Source organism: Indicator indicator, chromosome 23, assembly GCF_027791375.1.
Source record: "Indicator indicator isolate 239-I01 chromosome 23, UM_Iind_1.1, whole genome shotgun sequence".
Taxonomy (NCBI): Eukaryota; Metazoa; Chordata; class Aves; order Piciformes; family Indicatoridae; genus Indicator; species Indicator indicator.
Window position 1 is genome coordinate 7,572,107 of NC_072032.1, and position 16,584 is coordinate 7,588,690.

At 49.2% G+C, this 16,584-nt stretch overlaps 1 protein-coding gene across 1 annotated transcript in view; it reads right to left on the reverse strand.

Annotated features, from left to right (window-relative positions):
- Positions 1-2,300, reverse strand: part of FGFR3 (fibroblast growth factor receptor 3) — a 59,078-nt gene extending 56,778 nt beyond the window's left edge. Inside the window, exon 1 of the mRNA XM_054391562.1 lies at positions 2,120-2,300. Within this exon, the coding sequence (XP_054247537.1) occupies positions 2,120-2,300 (181 nt within the window). The remainder of the gene's footprint in view (positions 1-2,119) is intronic.
- Positions 2,301-16,584: the final 14,284 nt, after the last annotated feature.

A 16,584-nucleotide genomic window follows, 5' to 3' on the forward strand; every position in this document is an offset into this window, starting at 1 on the left:
ACACTAAGAATCTGGTGTTTTATTAGGACTTTCTTGAAAACAAACCCAAGCCCCGGAGTGATTTATAGCTTTAACCAAAAGGGGTATGAAAGTAATGCCCCCCCCCACCCCCCGCCTCACCTCCAGCCTCCACCAAGCCCATTTATTCCCCTGTCACTTTTTTTTGGCAAACAGGCTTCAAACCCTTTCCTGAACAATGGAAACTTTCTGCTGCGTACATGCAAACCTAAAAGACTCAGAGTTCTGTGTGTGTTGGGGGGGGGGGAAGTTCCTTCCATTAAAGAGCTTTGCAAAATAAACAGGGACTCAGGTAGCAGCTGAGGCGTGTCAGGGGGACGGGGGGACACCAAGTTCCAAACCCGCTGGGTGTGATTTAAAAAATAACAAGAAAACTCCAAAGCCAGCAGCTTTCGTCTGACCTATTAACTTCTTTTTTCCACTTGTAACTGGAGTGCTGCCACTCGGGGGGAGATCTTCACTGCCTCACCCCAAAAGTTGCACATAGGAAGGGTTAGGGTTAGGTCATTAGAAAACTTGCCCCCTGAGGTGGTGTTCCCCAGGGCTCAGCACTGGGGTCAGTTGTCTTTAATATCTTTCTCAATTATCTGGGTGAGGGGATTGAGGGCACTGTCAGTAAATTTGTAGATGACACTAAACTGGGTGAGAATGTTGACCTGCTGGAAGGTAGGAAGGCTCTGCAGAGAGATCTGGACAGGCTGGATCAGTGGGCTGAAGTTAGGAGGAATGACCCAAGAGTGCACCAGGGAAGGTTTAGGTTGCATATTAAGAAAAAAAAAATTTGCTGCAAGAGTGGTCAGGCATTGGAAGAGGCTGCCCAGGGAGGTGGTGGAGTCCCCATCCCTGGAGGTGTTCAAGAAACCTGTGGTCATGGTACCTGGGGACATGGTTTAATGGCCATGGTGGTCTTAGGTTGATGGTTGGACTTGATGATCTTAGAGGCCTCTTCCACCCAAAACAATTTCATCATTCTATAAAAGAGTCCTCAAAGACTGGCACAGGCTGCTCAGGGAGGTGGTTGAATCCCCATCCCTGGAGGGGTTTCAAAGAGACAGAGATATGGTGCTGAGGAAAATGTTTAGCACCAGGCTCGTTAGACTTGATCTGAAAGGTTTTTTCCAACCCAAACCCACCGTATGACCAGACCAAACGCTGATGCTCCAGCCCAGCTGCGGTTCCTGAGCCCCGATCCAGCTTGTGCCTATCCTGAGCTGTCGCAAGTCCAGTTTTGCTCCCAAAGTGCGGCTGTCAACCCTTTCTGACTTTTCCCAGCCCAAGACACACGCCCGGAGCCCTCAGCCCTGCGCCGAAGATGCGGCTACTGCCCCAGGCATCTCCAAAGGCGGCTGCAGGCGTTGGAGAGGCACCGTTCCTGCTCCCAGCCGCAGACCGAGAGGCAGCCGCGGCTCAACCCCGGGAGCTGCCCGTTCGGCGCCGCGGGGAGAGAGCTACAGGAGCCCGGGAGCCCTTAAACCCCTTTCTGTCTCCTGTAAGACTGGGATCTCCTTAAAACCCTCTTTTTCTCCGCGGAAACCGGGATCCCCTTAAAACACCTTTTTTTTTTTCTTTTTTTTTTTTTTTTCCCCCCTTCTTTCCCTTCTTGGGAAACCGAGATCACCTTAAACTCCTTTTTTTGCCTTCTGGGAGGGCAAGATCACCTTAAATTCCCCTCCCCCCTCCTTTTTTTCTTTTCTGTCTTGGGAAACCGGCAACTCCTTAAAACCTCTTTTTCACTCCTGCGAGACCGAAACCACCTTAAAACCTCTCTTTTCCTCCTAGGAGACCGGGATCCTTAAAAATCCTTTTTGTCTTCTGGGAGATAGGGATCACTTTAAACTCCCTTCCCCCCCCGCCCCTGCTGGGTGCCTCAGCGCCTCGCCCCAGCCGCAGGGACGCCGCATCCCCCCGGTCCTGAAGCAACCTTCTCGGTGCCGCATTTGTATCTCCCGCCCCGCGGACGCTTCCAACAGCCTCCATCCTACCCCTTTCAACCCTCTGAGAGGGATGGGCGTGAGGGTTCGTACCGTTCCCCACCAATCCCTCTATCCGAACCGCCGTCCCGACCCGCGGAGCACCATGTGCACGGCCGCTCAGCCCTTACCTGCCGGCTGTCCGCCGCTCCTCTCCGCCGTCCCGCCGCCCCGTCGCCCCGACGGCAACCCGCCGACGGCCGCCGCCAGCCATAGGCACCACCAAACGGAGCCCCAGGCCGCCCGCATAACTCCTCCAGCACGGCACCGGGGCAGCCCGGCTGCCGCCGCCGCACCGCCCGCCTCAGACATCCCTCAGCCGCATCCTGCCGCCGCTCTCCGCTCACCGCTCCGGCTCCGCTCCGCCGCGCTGCTGCCGGGAGAGGGAGAGAGGAGCTCAGAGTCTGGGGGAGGGGGGGGGGATGTGTGTGTGTGTGTGTGTATGTGTGTGTGTATGGAGGTGGAACTCTTCCTCCCCTCAGCCCTGGGTGCCGAGATGGGGCAGAGGAAGAAAAAACAGTAATAAAAATAAGGGTAAAAACAAAAGTAAAAATAAGAATGAAAACAAGAAGAGCAAAAATAAGAATGAAAACAAGAGTAAAAATAAGAATGAAAACAAGAATAAAAATAAGATTAAAAGAATAAAAAAGTAAAAATAAGACTAAAAATGAGAATAAAAAGAAGAAAAAACAATTAAAAAAGGAACAAAAATAAAACCTAAAATAAGTTAAATCATGAAAATGCTAAACCAAAAGTATTAAAATACTAAAATCCTAAAAATAAAAAATTAAGCAATAACAATACTGAAAAGGAGGAGGAAAGTAGCAAAAAATGGGGGGAAAAAAGTGCTGCGGAGAGTCAGAAAGCAGCCGGGGGGTAGGCAGCGCAGCGGCAGTGCCCGTACCTGCGCAAGCCCCGCGGCCGGGCGCGCACCGCGCATGGAGGGAGGCAGCGAGAGCGCCCGCGGAGCCGCCGCCGTTCGTTCTTCCAGCCGCCGCCTCCGCCGCTTCTCCTGCGTCTGCTCGGCACAGCCTCGGGAGCGGAACGGGGCGGCCGCGCTAACCCCGCCCCGCCGCGCTGTCCCCTCCCCGCTGCCTCTGCTGCCACCGCCCCCGCGGCTGCTCCGCGCCCGGCCCCCGGGGTGCGGGGGATGGGGAAGGGTGGGAGTTGGGGCTTAAGGGCTAGGCTGGGAGGTAGGGGGGAGGAGAGCTTGGGAGGAGGAGAAGGGGGGCTGCGGTTGGGCGCTGCCGGAGTGTCCCGGGGGGAGGCGGGCACCGTCCTCTCGGAGAGACTCAGAGAAGCGTGGAACGGCTTCGGCTGGAAGAGACGTCCAAGATCAGCGAGTCCAACCATGCTTTAATTCAGCCGAGGATGATGCTTAACCCATGGCCCTCAGCACCACATCTCTGTCTCTTTTCAACACCTCCAGGGATGGGGATTCAACCACCACCCTGGGCAGCCTGCTCCAGCCTTTGAGAACCCTTTCAGGGAAGAAGTTTCTTCTAACGCCCGACGTGAACCTCCCCTGGTGCAACTCCACACAGCTTCCTCTGGTGCTATCCTTTCTCACTAAGAGGACACCAACCCCTCCCTGGCTCCAGCTTCCTCTTGGGGAGTTGTAGACGAGGTTTAGGTTGGATACTAAGAAAAATTTATTTGCTGTAAGAGTGGTGAGGCATTGGAAGAGGCTGCCCAGGGAGGTGCTGGAGCCACCATCCCTGCAGGTTGTCAAGAAACCTGTGGACATGGCACTCAGGGACATCATTTAATGGCCATGGTGGCATTGTGCTGCTATTTGGACCTAATGATCTTAGATCATTTTGATCAAATCAAAACAATTCTGTGATTCTCTAAAATGAGGAGAAACGTGGAAGAAGCCAGCAGGGGGGTCTGGCTCCCAGCGAGGCTGTATGGTGGGGATCGCTCATGGCTGGTGCAGAGGGCTCGGAGCCGACGCTGTTGTGGCTGTGACCAGAATCTGCCTTGACACCTTCATCAGGCACAGAGCCTCTGACATCTCAATAGCGTGGCATTGTGTGAGGAAGCATTGAGACAGGGCTGCAGGCAGGAAATCCTGCATGTCAGCCGAGCCCCTCGCCTGTGACACCACCGGTGCTGGTGGCAACAATGAGTGGGACAAGCAGGCAGAGAAATAAAATGTGGTTGTGTCACCATCGCCAAGATGACTTGCGTGGCGTTTGCTCCCACAGCTGCTGTGCTGGAGGTGCCAGAAAATCAATTAAAACAAAAACAACAGCAGCACAGGCAGCACAATTATAGCACCATGTGAATTGTTGGCGTCATCAGTTTGAAGATGACTTCTTGCAACAGCAGGGCCAAATTCTGAGTGCTTCTGCAACCCAACCGACCACTATGAGCTCATCTGAGAGGGAGGTATTGATTCAGAGATCAGTGTCAGGGTGTGTGAGGAGGAAGCCCACCCTGAGCTTCCAGAGGTTCAACAGCAACAAAATCATAGAATCACAGAATGGTTTGGGTTGAAAAGGACCTTTAAGATCATCTAGTTCTAGTCCCCCTGCCACAGGCAGTGACACCCCCCCCCACTAGACCAGGTTGCTCAAAGCCTCATCCCACCTGGCCTTGAACACCTCCAGGGAGGGGGCATCCATGACCTCCCTGGGCAACCTGTTCCAGTGTCTCACCACCCTTGCTGTAAAGGATTTCTTCCTCATCTCCAGTCTGAAGCTCCCCTCTTCCAGCTTCAATCCATTCACTCTTATCCTATCAGTACAAGCCCTTGTAAAAAGTCCCTCTGCAGCTCTCCCTTAGCCCCCTTTGAGTCCTGGAAGGCTGCTCTAAGGTCTCCTCAGAGCCCTTCCATGCCACTATCCATTTATATCTATCACTGGGATGGCTAACACATTTTTTTGGGCTAGCCAGCCCAAAGGATGATAATTCTGGGTAGCTTTATTGTATTTGACCCAAAAGCCCTCCTGCTAAGATGAAGGCTCCAAATACTTGTCAGAGCAAACACCACAAGAGATTAAACGACCCTGTGAAGGGTCTCCCAGTGCCTGCAGCCTGTTCGAGCTGGTTGTGACACAACCTCATCCCAAAGGATTTGTTTCCCAGTGAGATGAGGAGCAGAAGGCTCTGCAGGATGAGTTGTTTGATTTGAGGTGAAATAAGGAGAAATAAGTGAGCTGGAGGGACACACTAAGTGTCTTCTGCTAGAGCTGCGTATGGGGAGATACTGGCAGGGGTGAAATAATCTGGCAGGCTGGAGAGGAAAGCAAATGACTGGAGAAAGCAAAGAGAGGGAAAAAAAATGGAGAGAGTCTGAGGAGGGTGTGAGAAGCAGGGGTTTAACATCAGACCTTGAAATAAAGCTGGCTCAGCTCAGCAGCTGTGTGCACAGCCAGGGGACTGCAGCAGGGTCACGTCTGGCTCTCGGAGGTGTCATTGACCGTCAGTGCAGGCCAGGGATTCCCCAGGCTTGGAGTAAACCAAGACAATGCTCTGGCGCCTGGGGAGGAGACAGAGGTCACTTCTGACTGCCAGACTTACACATGCTGTCAGCATGTAGCACATTCACTGTGTAGGACATTCACCACATAGGACATTCACCGGGCAGGACATTCTCCATGTAGGACGTTCACCACGTAGGACATTCTTCATGTAGGACATTTGCCAAGTAGGACATCCACCACAGAGCACGTTTGCCAAGCAGGACATTTGCCACGTAGGACATTCACCATGTGGGATATTCACCACCTAGAAGAGTTCCCACATAGGACATCCACCACGCAGGATGTTCACCATGGGGATCGTTAAGGGTTGCTATCCCCACGATACAATCAGTCAGCCCAAAGCCCAAGAAGCCTTCCCAAATGCGAAGTCCTGGTCTACAGCTTGGCTTGTGGGACCAGCTCTGTCATGCTAAAGTGATAACCACCTGAGGGATCTTGTGCTTTTGCAGAAATGTGATTCCCCCATGGAGCGTGCTGGGTGTCCAGATCAAACATCGTGAAGAATGTAACCTGTGGTCAGGGAGGTTTGGCCTCCATCATCCTCGAAAGTTGCCAGCATAGTCATTGTGGTGTAAATCATTTCACCCGTCATTAAGAGAAAAAGCTTTGTGGTATGGAGAGCAAGAGTTGCATAAGGGACTGGATGAGAGGCAGGTAGATACTGACTGTGAGACATTGCGTGGAGCCAAAGCCTTTAATCAACAAGGGAAATGTTTGAATGTTAATGGAGCTAACGATGAAACCAGAGTCATGTTTTGACAAGCACTTCCAAACATTCCAGGAACACTGCAATGCTCCAGCAGCCTCCTTCCCAGGAAGGGGATTGATCATTCCAGTTACAGCACAGTTTGTAATGTCCCAACAGCCTTGCCAGTGCCTGGCAAACCGGGATGCTGTGGTAGGCAGCGGTGGGAGGTGGTCCTGGCAGCAGTGGTGGTGATGGGCAAATGAGTATCTTGGGTAAACAAGAGTGCTTTCTTCCTAAACTGGGTAACACAGAAACCTAGAATGGTTTTGCTTGGAAGGGACCTTCAAGATCATCTAGTTCCAACTGTCCTGCCATGGGCAGGGACACCTCCTACCAGAGCAGCTTGCTTCAGGCCCCATCCAACCTGCCTTTGAACACTGCCAGGCTTGGAGCCTCCACAGCTTCTCTGGGCAATCTGTTTCAGTGCCTCCCTGCCCTCATGGGGAAGAATTTCTTCCTCATGTCTCACCTAAGTCAAGCTTCTAGTTTGAAGCTCTCAGTCTTGTCACTCCATGCCTTTGTCCAAAGTCCCTCTTCAGCTCACCTGTAGCCCCCTTCAAATCCTGGAAGGCTGCTTTAAGTTCTCCTTAGAGAATTCTCCCACAGGCTTCTTAGAAGAGAAGTCAGTTCAATGCTGGAAGCTCTTCCTGGGACAGAAATTCTCTTCTTCATTATCCTTTTATGTGAAGAAATTGCTCACAAAGCACTTTTCCAGAACTTAGTGTTGTCTGCCCTCTCCTCTGTTGCATTTCACCACAGAGTTTTTTTGGATATACTTTTAACCCAGGTCAGCTTTATCTGTTCTGAAAAGAATCCCTGAGTCATCCAAAACGTGACCAGAAACGTGCTGGGGGATGGATGCATTGTTGAGGGTCAGCTCTGCAGTTCCTGCATGGCTTTGCCATTCTTTTCACAGCTAATTTTGCTCTAGGTCAATAGATCAGATGAATCATTAATAAGCATTTGGAAACTTTGGATGCCAGGTACTGCTGGTTTGGAGCACCTTGTAAAAGATTCACCTACTGGTCAAAGGTTTTTATTTATGGAGAAGACCCAAGGTTTACCCCCAGATTTGTCATTAACTGTGTGAGTCCAGAAACTTCCCACCCTCTTTGAGCATCTCCTGCCTCTGCAATGCTTTGTCACCCGTGTCTGTTTAGGTTGAAAGCCTGCAGAACTTCAAGTGATGTTAGAAAAGTACCTGAATTAGGAACCTGGGCTGTACCTGTGATCAACAGAGAGAAAGCTAGATGCCTCCAAAATAGGACTTTTTGACCTTAAATTGCTTCTGATGGTGCCTGTCTCCTCACCCATGTCTGTTCAGGTTGAAAAGCCTACATAACTTCAAGTGAAGTGAGGGAAGCACCTGAGTTAGGAACCTGATGGACCTGGGACGTCCCTGTGGTCAAAGGAGAGAGAGGCAGATGCCTCCAGACCATGCTTCTGATGGTGAAAAGCTGGGTGTTTCAGAGACAAGAAGAAGGAGGCAGCTGCAGGATCCACTCTGGCTCACTTGATTGTGACAGCAGATTTGTGTCCTTCTCCAGACTCGAGGCGTAGTATTCATCGTACGCCGTGGGGAGACAAAAGGCTCGCCCGTTGCCAGGAATCTATTAGCTCCTCTTTCAATTGAGAACACAAGTAGGAACTTGGTTGAAAAGGGCATATTTTCTCTGTGGCTGTTGATGCCTCAAACCATAGAAATATGAAAATATTTGCAATAGTTTGTATCTTACTACAGGGTGGAAGGGGGATAATCCACTGTCAGGCTGGGTGCTCTGCAGGCAGCTGCGCAGCTAGGCAGCAAGGAGCAGCTGTAGGTGTGAAAAATAGCCCCAAATCAAAGGATTTCAGCCTGAAAAGCTGCTCCTTTCTGTAGCTGATAGTGCTGCAGTTAACCTGGGAGCCTGCAACCCAGCTGAAAGTCAAACCCACTGTGTGCTCCCAGCTCTGACTGGCTCAGAGGGCGAGGGGAAAGAAAAGGAGGCTACAGAAGTTTATCTTTTCTTTATTTTTTTTTCCTTGAAGGCTGTGTGACAAATTTCCAATCACTTCTTTTGCCAAAATAGTTGCATAAATACTGGAGACACTTGATTTTATCCAGCTGAATTCACTGAAATGTTGGAGCATGTTCTCACAGGTAGCCCCAGTTAATCTGTGTAATCTTCAAATGGCTTCCAGCTTTTAGAAGTTTACATTAAGTAAAGATTATCCAATTATAGTTTTCTTTAAAGATAAGGAAGATAAGGCTGATGGAGAGACATGCTGAATGACTCAGGTATGCTACTTCTATTTCATACATCTTTTTTTTTGGTGGCATGCAGTGAGATGTTTCCAAAATTAAAACAGAGGACTGTGTCATGTAACTGTTATTGTGGCACAGACACAAGCAATGACAGTCAGTGGTCCTCAATATTGCTGCTATCTAAACCACATCATGGCAGTGTGGATTTCATGCAGCATTAGAACAGAATCCTAGAATCATAGAACTGTTGAGTTTGGAAGAGACCTTGGAGATAATAAAGTCTCAGAGCTCACTGTCCCGCTGCTGCTAAGCCACTGCCACTAAACTACGTCCCTCAGCACCACATCCACACATCTTTGAGACACCTATAGGTATGGTGACTCCACCACCTCCTTGGGCAGCCTGTTCCAGTGCCTGAGAATCCTTTCTGTGAATAAAGTTTTCCTAATATCCAACCTGAACCTCTCCTGGCACAACTTGAGGCTTTTTCCTCTTGTCCTGTCACTTGTTCCATGTGACAAGAGACCAACCCCCACCTGGCTCCAACCTCCTTTCAGGGAATTGCAGAGGATGAGGTCTCCTTTCAACCTCCTCTTACTGAAGGCTAAACAACTTCAGTTCCCTTGGTTGTTCTCATAAGCCTTGTTATCCACTTAGCTTCCAAAATGCCTCACTTGGTAGTTTGATTGCAGCCAATAAATTACCTGTGGCTTGACTCAGCCACTTGCAAATCAGTGTTGACTTTTCAGGAACTGGTGAGCATGACTGGATGGTCTGAAGTCAGACAAATGGTTGGTTATGGAACATTTTGCAGGAGGAATATTGTGTGTGGAGAAAAGACAGAGCATCTGTGGGTTTGGTGTTAGGAAATGTGTTCTTTACCGTAAGGGTGAAGGAGCCCTGAAGCAGGCTCCCCAGAGAGGTTGTGGTGTCTCCTTCTCTGCAGACTTTCAAGACCCATCTGGATGCATTTCTGTGTGACCTGCTCTAGGTGACCCTGCTTTAGCAGGAAGGTTGGACTGGATGATCTTCAGAGGTCCCTTCCAACCCCTAACATTCTATGATTCAATGACATGGACTCATGCTAACTCCAAATTTGTGTTCTGTCAGTCTCTCCCAGTGTATGAAATATCTTTAGTTCTTCACCCTGCAGCTTTGAAAAAATATTCCTTTTGTAAGCAACTCTTGGACAGGTTATAGAAACCTGGTGAATATTTGTCCTGATAAGGCCAAATACTAAGTTAATATCAGCTTGAATTGTATCAGTAAAGTGTTTTATGGAATGGTTTGGAAAATAAATATCAGTGTCAATGTGTCAAATTGGTAATGAAGACAATTTAAACAAAAGTGGTGGGGCTTATCACAATGAACTGCTCAGCTGAGAGCAGAAGAAAAGCCTCCCTGCAACTGATCACACAGGCTATACCCACAGAGAGTAGTGTTTGATCCAGGGACACTGAAATCCTGGAGCCCCATCTCCATCTGTGGAGGGTTGTCCCTGCAGGTGGATGCATCTGGAAGTTGGCTGCTGGCCTGAGGCCACCCTGCTCTGTGTGAGCAACTGCTGTAAAGATATGAAATACATCCTCATGAGGTACATCATCATACCCCTCAGCTATTGGTCAGCACTGAGAAGATCCCATCTCAATCTGCTGTTTTCCAGGCCAGAGACCCAGGTCTCTCAGCCTTTCCTCATAAGAGATGCTCCAATGGAGGGGAGGCTCAAAACCTGTGGTTCTCCATCCCCTGCTATGACTTCCTTGGGATGCTGTGAGTCTTCTAAACGAGGAGAAGGTTTGATCCTCCTTCTTCACAGTTATTTTTCTGTGCAGCCTTTCCTCAGGATTTTGTTAGCATTGCAAATTCACATTTCACAATCAGCATTCTTCCAGCAAAGACAGACAAAGGCATTGGAAACCAGCTGCATTTATCACTGGGGCTGGAGCTGGATGAAGGACAGGGCTGGATGCTCTGCAGGAGGGTTGCGCCACAGCTCCATCCACCCCGGGGGAGCTGGGCTGATTTACCACAGCTGAGGATCTGCTTGCTGGAATTTAATCTGGCGAGGCTTTGGTGATGCTCTGATCCAAGGCAGCCTCTGAGGAAGCCAGATTCAAAGTGCTGAAGGATGGAAGCACCACGCTCTTGGGCCATGCTCTGCTCTTCTTTAGGAGATGGCTGGAGAGTCCTGGCTCAGCCTGTTGCACAGCAATGCTGTTGCAGATAACAACCATCTGCATACTTGGCAGTGTCTCTCCAATTGCATGTCCACTCCTGAGGCAATCGTTGTCCCTTGGATGGCCTGTTAGGCCAGGTTTAGGCAGCACTGATAAGATTAAAGAGGTGAAAGAAAAGATAGGGCATTTGCCCTTGAAAGCAGTTTGCTCAAGCCACATGGTGCTGGGGAAGCCCTTTGCTCCCAATTCTGTGCCTGGGCTGTTGTGTCTACCTCAAGGGTTGTGGTGAGCATGACCAGGCAGGTTGGTGGAGCAGCTGGGAGCATGGCTGCATCCATGCAGACATGTCCTTGGGCAGTCCAGTGGGTTTTAAACTCTTGCAAAGTTGGCTCAGGCATCAAACTAGTTGTAGCTGAGCAGCTGGTGGTGGCATTTCCAGAGAGCAGGCTGGGGTTTGGTTTGGTTTGGTTTGTGTTTGCCCAGCCAAGCTGAAGTCACTTAGCTGAAGCTCTGAAAGCACTGAAGGAAACAAACTGAAAAATGAATTATTTCCTTTTGTCTTCAGCACTTCTGCTCACCCACTTACAAGATTTTGAAGAATCTGAATTTGGATCTTTCCCTCCCCAGCAGGAGCTTAAAGCAACTTGCTTGGTCTTCCCTGTCTAGCTTGAGCTGCTCTTCGCATGTCCTCTGAGTTCCTTAAAGCCCATGAATGTCCCCTCCCAACTTTCTTTGATGAGTGGCTTGTAGCCATCCCTTTTCTGTGTTTTCTTCCAGCTGTCTGGTGGCAGAACAGCCTCTGCAGATGCTCTGCTTTCATTTTTAGCACGTATCTGCTGTGTGCCTCTCCCTTGGTGCTGGAGACTCAGACCTGATGAACTCTCAGAGTCCCCTCTTCCATTACAGAGCAGATGGATCCAAATCCTGTATTTTTAGAAGCAGGTACAAGCTCAACACAGTGACAAAACCCACCCAAAGAAGAGGGTACGTAGGGAGTAGTTACTCCAGGGTGCTGCTGGGTTGAACTGCTGCTGGTGCAACATTGAAAGCTGCTTCATAGAATCATAGGCTCCTAAAATGGTTTGGGTTGGATGGGACCTTCCAGATCATCTAGTTCCAAAACCCCTGCCATGGGTAGGGACACTTCCCACTAGAGCAGGTTGCTCAAAGTCCCATCCAACCTGGTCTTGAACACCTCCATGGAGGAGGCATCCACCACATCCCTGGGCAACCTGTTCCAAGTGTCTCACCACCCTCACTGGAAAGAATTTCTTCCTAATCTCCATTCTAAATCCTCCCTTGTCAAGCTCAAAGCCATTACCCCTTATCCCATCACTACAAGCCCTTTTACAAAGTTTCTCCCCAGTTTTCTTGTAGGCTTCCTTCAAACACTGGGAGGCTGCTCTAAGGTCTCCTGGGAGCCTTCTCTTCTCCAGGCTGAACAGCCCCAACTCTCTTTCAGCCTGTCCCCGTAGGAGAGGTGCTCCAGCCCTCTGATCATCTTTGTGACCTTCTCTGGACCTGCTCCAACAGTTCAAGATATGTCAGCAGGTTACCTCCACCGCAGAGAAGCCTTGGATCAAGTTCTGCACTGTCTGCAGCAAGTTTATTTAATTTGATGCATTATTCTTCCCAAAGAGTTTGCATCCAAAGCTGCTTGGCTGGCTCACTGGACCTTCAGAGGGTTTTTCTGGTTTTCTACCCATTTGTTAACATGGAATAATAAATGAGCTGGAGCCAGAGTGGTGGGACTTGAAGCTGTGGATTTCTGGGGCTCAGCTGTTGGTTAACACTGCTGTGCTGACTGTGGATGTGATTTCCTTCCAGACATTCCTACTGAGCTGCACTTTGCTGCCAAGATATGTAAATTGCCTCACTTAGATTCCTTTGCTTTCTAGTATCACATCAGGTCAGATGTTACCTGGCTTCTTCTTGAGTTTGCTTTTCTTGGTTGTTTGGGTTTTTTTTTCCTTTTTGTTTTTTTCCTAATTATTTAACCTTTTTTTTTGTTCCCTCTTCCTGATCTGGGTAACATTTTGAGCTCTGCTTCTATGTCAGGGCAGTTTTCATCTAGAAAACTGCACTGCTAATAAAAGCTAAGTGTACTGCTGTTGAGCCACATCAGGTCTGGCTTGTCTCTCCATCTGCTTTTTCTCCTGCTGAAGTCCTGGGCAATGCCAGGAGGAGAGGTGAAAGAAAACATCCTCGTGTGACATCAGTGCCTGTGTGAAGGCATTTAACTAGAAGCTCTGCACCTTGCTGTAAAACATTAGTGGTGCTCATTCATTGTGCTGGCATGGAGAAGCAGGGTGAATCACCACTGTGACATGAGATGAGACGAATAAAGAGCATTTAACGAGGCCCTCAGTGCCAGTGACCTCTGTAGAGGTGCCACAGTCCTCTGACAGGTCATGTTTTACTGGCATCATACACACAGAGAAGTCTCTCTTTCCTTAAATAGACCTTAAATTAGGGAAAGAGTAAAGCCCAGGTGATGGTTTGAAGGCTGTAAGCTGCAAGGGGGGAGATCTAGACTGGAGATTAGGAAGAAATTCTTTCCAGTGAGGGTGGTGAGACACTGGAACAGGTTGCCAAGGGAGGTCGTGGATGTCTCCTCCCTGGAGGTGTTCAAGACCAGGTTGGATGATGCCTTGATCAAGCTGGGCTAATGCAAGGTGTTCCTACCCATGGCAGCAGGTTGGAACAAGATGATCTTTCAGGTCCCTTCCAATCCAAACCATTCCAGGATTCTATGACTCTGTGAATGCCTCTCCCATGGAAGCACCTGAATTGAGCACCTCAAAGCCTCAAATGGGAACCTGTTCACAGAGTCACAGAATGCTGGAGGTTGGAAGGGACCTCTGGAGATCATAGCCCAACCCTCCTGCTAGTTCAAGATCACCTGGAATAAATCACCCAGGAACTTGTCCAGCTGGGTTTGGAATGCCTCCAGAGAAGAAGACTTCACAACCTCTCCAGTGCTGGCACCCTCAACGTGAAGAAATTTTTCTTTATGTTTATGTGGAACCTCCTGTGTTCCAGTTTGTGCCCAGTGCCTGTTGTCCTGCCACTGGACACCACTGAGAAGAGTCTGGCTCCACCCTTCTGACACTCATCCCTCGGGTGCTGGTGAGCATTGATGAGGTCCCTGCTCAACCTGCTCTTCTCCAGGCTAGGATGTGCAAGTCTCTCAGTTTATGGCTCTGTGTCTCTGAGCATCTCATCCACGGCTTCTAACATTTGGTGGAACCTCTCTCTCTCATTTTTGAGTAACTTCTAGCAGTCACTTTATAGGGGTGCAAAGGGAGCCGGAGCGGTGTCCCCATGGGGTGAGTCGCAGAAGCTGCTGGGATCTGGAGGAGGGGATTTTCAGATTCCTTGGATACATTCAGGGAATGTCCTTGAGTGAAACATTGCTGGCTTTAAGTCAAAAAGTTGCTTCTGCAGAAATCTAAACTTCTGTCCTTCTGGTGTTTAGGAAACATCCTGATTTACTTAATTTAAACAGAGGCAGATATCCGGTGAAAAGCCCTGGAGCTGCAGCCAAGAAGGGCCTGGTGTCAGCACCATGCTTGCAGCCATGGCTGCCTGCCATGGCAACAAGGACCAAACCAACCTGCCTTTGAACACTGCCAGGCTTGCAGCCTCCACAGCTTCTCTGGGCAACCTGTTCCAGTGCCTCACCACCCTCATGAGGAAGACTTTCTTCCTCAAGTCTCATTTAAATCCATCTTCTTCCAGTTTGAAGCCATCACCCCTCAGCCTGTCACTCTATGCCTTTGTACAAAGTCCCCCTCCAGCTCTCCTGTAGCCTCCTTCAAATCCCGAAAGGATACTCTAAGGTGTCCCTGGAGCCTTCTCTTTTCCAACAACCCCAACTCTCTCAGCCTGTCTTCACAGCAAAGCTGCTCCAGCTCTCTGATCATCTTTGTGGCTTCCTCTGGACCTGCTCTGACCATTCCATGTCTTTATTGTATTGGGGGCATCCAGAGCTGGACACCGAACTCCAGGTGAGGTCTCCTGTTGTGCAGCTGGTGTTTTGTCACAGCCTCACTGAGATGCTGGTGCTTCAAGAGCTTTTGCATCTTTAGGTTGGCCCTTTGGGTGAAAACCACTTTAGACCATGCCTTGCTTTAGCCTGATGTTAACAGAGGGGAGAACATCCCATGGGACGAGTTCGTTCCTGCTTTCAGAAGTGGTTCTATAGCAGGGTGTTTGAAGGAGGGTGGTTTCTTGGTTTACCTTCTGTCTCTTTCTGGTGGTGGGGATTTCCTGAGACATTTTCCCACTTAGGCAATCACCAGTTAAAAAGGAGTCTGGCTGCAGCCCAGAGCAGCACCTTTGTTGCTGCTGCTGTTAGGACTGAGGAGATCTTCAGAATGAATGGGTCTGGAGAGATGGTAGGAACAGACTTGGTGTCCCTTGCTTGGGTGCTTTGTAGTGACTCTAGCACTGCTAGACTTGAGTCATGTTCTGTGCTTAGCTTTGGGGTAATCATACTTGGTGGAGTCATCCTGGCTCTGAGGTTAGACCCATCTGGCATGAGAGAAGGCGAGTTCAGAACAGGCCACCCTCAGACTCTGCACAAGAATGCTGTCGCTGGAGTTATGAATTCAAGATGTCAGGTTTTACATCCCCAGATCTATTTTCTACCATGGTTTCTATTCAAGAAGGGCTGTGCCTGTGTAATGAGTAGCAGCTGAGGAGGTCTTGCAGCCCAGCATTACGCAACTGACACCAACTGCTTGTGTGCAGCAGCCCCAGGCATGGCACAGTGAGGAGGACAACCTGAGGCCAGTCCCAGTGCTGGGGGCCTTCACATCATGGAATCATAGAATCACAGAATCACAGCATGAATCACAGCATCACAGAATGGCTTGATGGGAAAGGACCTTAAAGATCCTCTAGTTCCAGCCCCCACTGGATCTCTCATGGGTATGGACAAAAGTGGCATTTGCTGCTTCTTGTCCCAGAGAGAGGCCAAACCATGACACCTAACCCTCCTGGTTTTCTTCCCCAATCCCTTAAACCCTATCAGTCCAGATGCCATAGTGGCTTTTGGGACAGAGCTGTGCTGTACCCAGCACAAAAGCACTGACCATGCCTCACTCTCCAGGCAAGGTGAGTTTTGTGGGGACAGAGGTTGGAAGTAGATGATCTTTAAGGTCCCTTCCAACCCAAACCATTCCAGGGTTCTATGATTTTATTAGAGCTTTCATTTTGGTCTAATAAAGATCTCACCCCCATTTGATTGATATTCTGAGGGTGCTGGTGGGTACCTCAGCACCCTGCCTGGGATCAAAAAGCCTGGACCCCACAGCAACCCTCCTGGAAGCCATCTCAATGTGGTCTCTCTTAATCCCCTTGATCTTCCTAATTTCCCCCAGAAAAGGGACGCCAGGGAGCTGATGAGTTGCTCAAGGTAAACAATGACATTCCCAGCTCTAAGAACCATAAATAAATTGTTTCAGGTCAAACCAAAACAAATTATTTGCATTTTCTTGGCAAACTGGGGAGGGGGGAAGATAAATAAAGGGAAAATATTCCTCTAGGATCAACCCCAAATACTTTTTTTTTTTTTCAGTCCAAACCCAAACCAACTTCTTTAATTTATTAACCTTTTTGTTTGGCTTTGTTTTCTTTTAATTTACATTTGTTTGTTACACACACACACAAAGAGGCTGTTTGGAGGCACGAATGTGAAAATGTTGAAATGAAACATTTTGGTGCTTAAAAAAAAACCCAAACCAAACAATCCAAACCCCCAAACCCGACCCATTTTGTTTAGATGATGTTGAAACAATGTGTTTCAACATTTTATTCAGAATTGCCCTCCCACTCTTTGCTCTTTCTTGCCTTTTTGATTCCCTGCTCCTCTCCCCCTCCCCTCCCCCTTCCTTCCCTCTGGCTGCAATTATCAGCTGAGATCACCCTG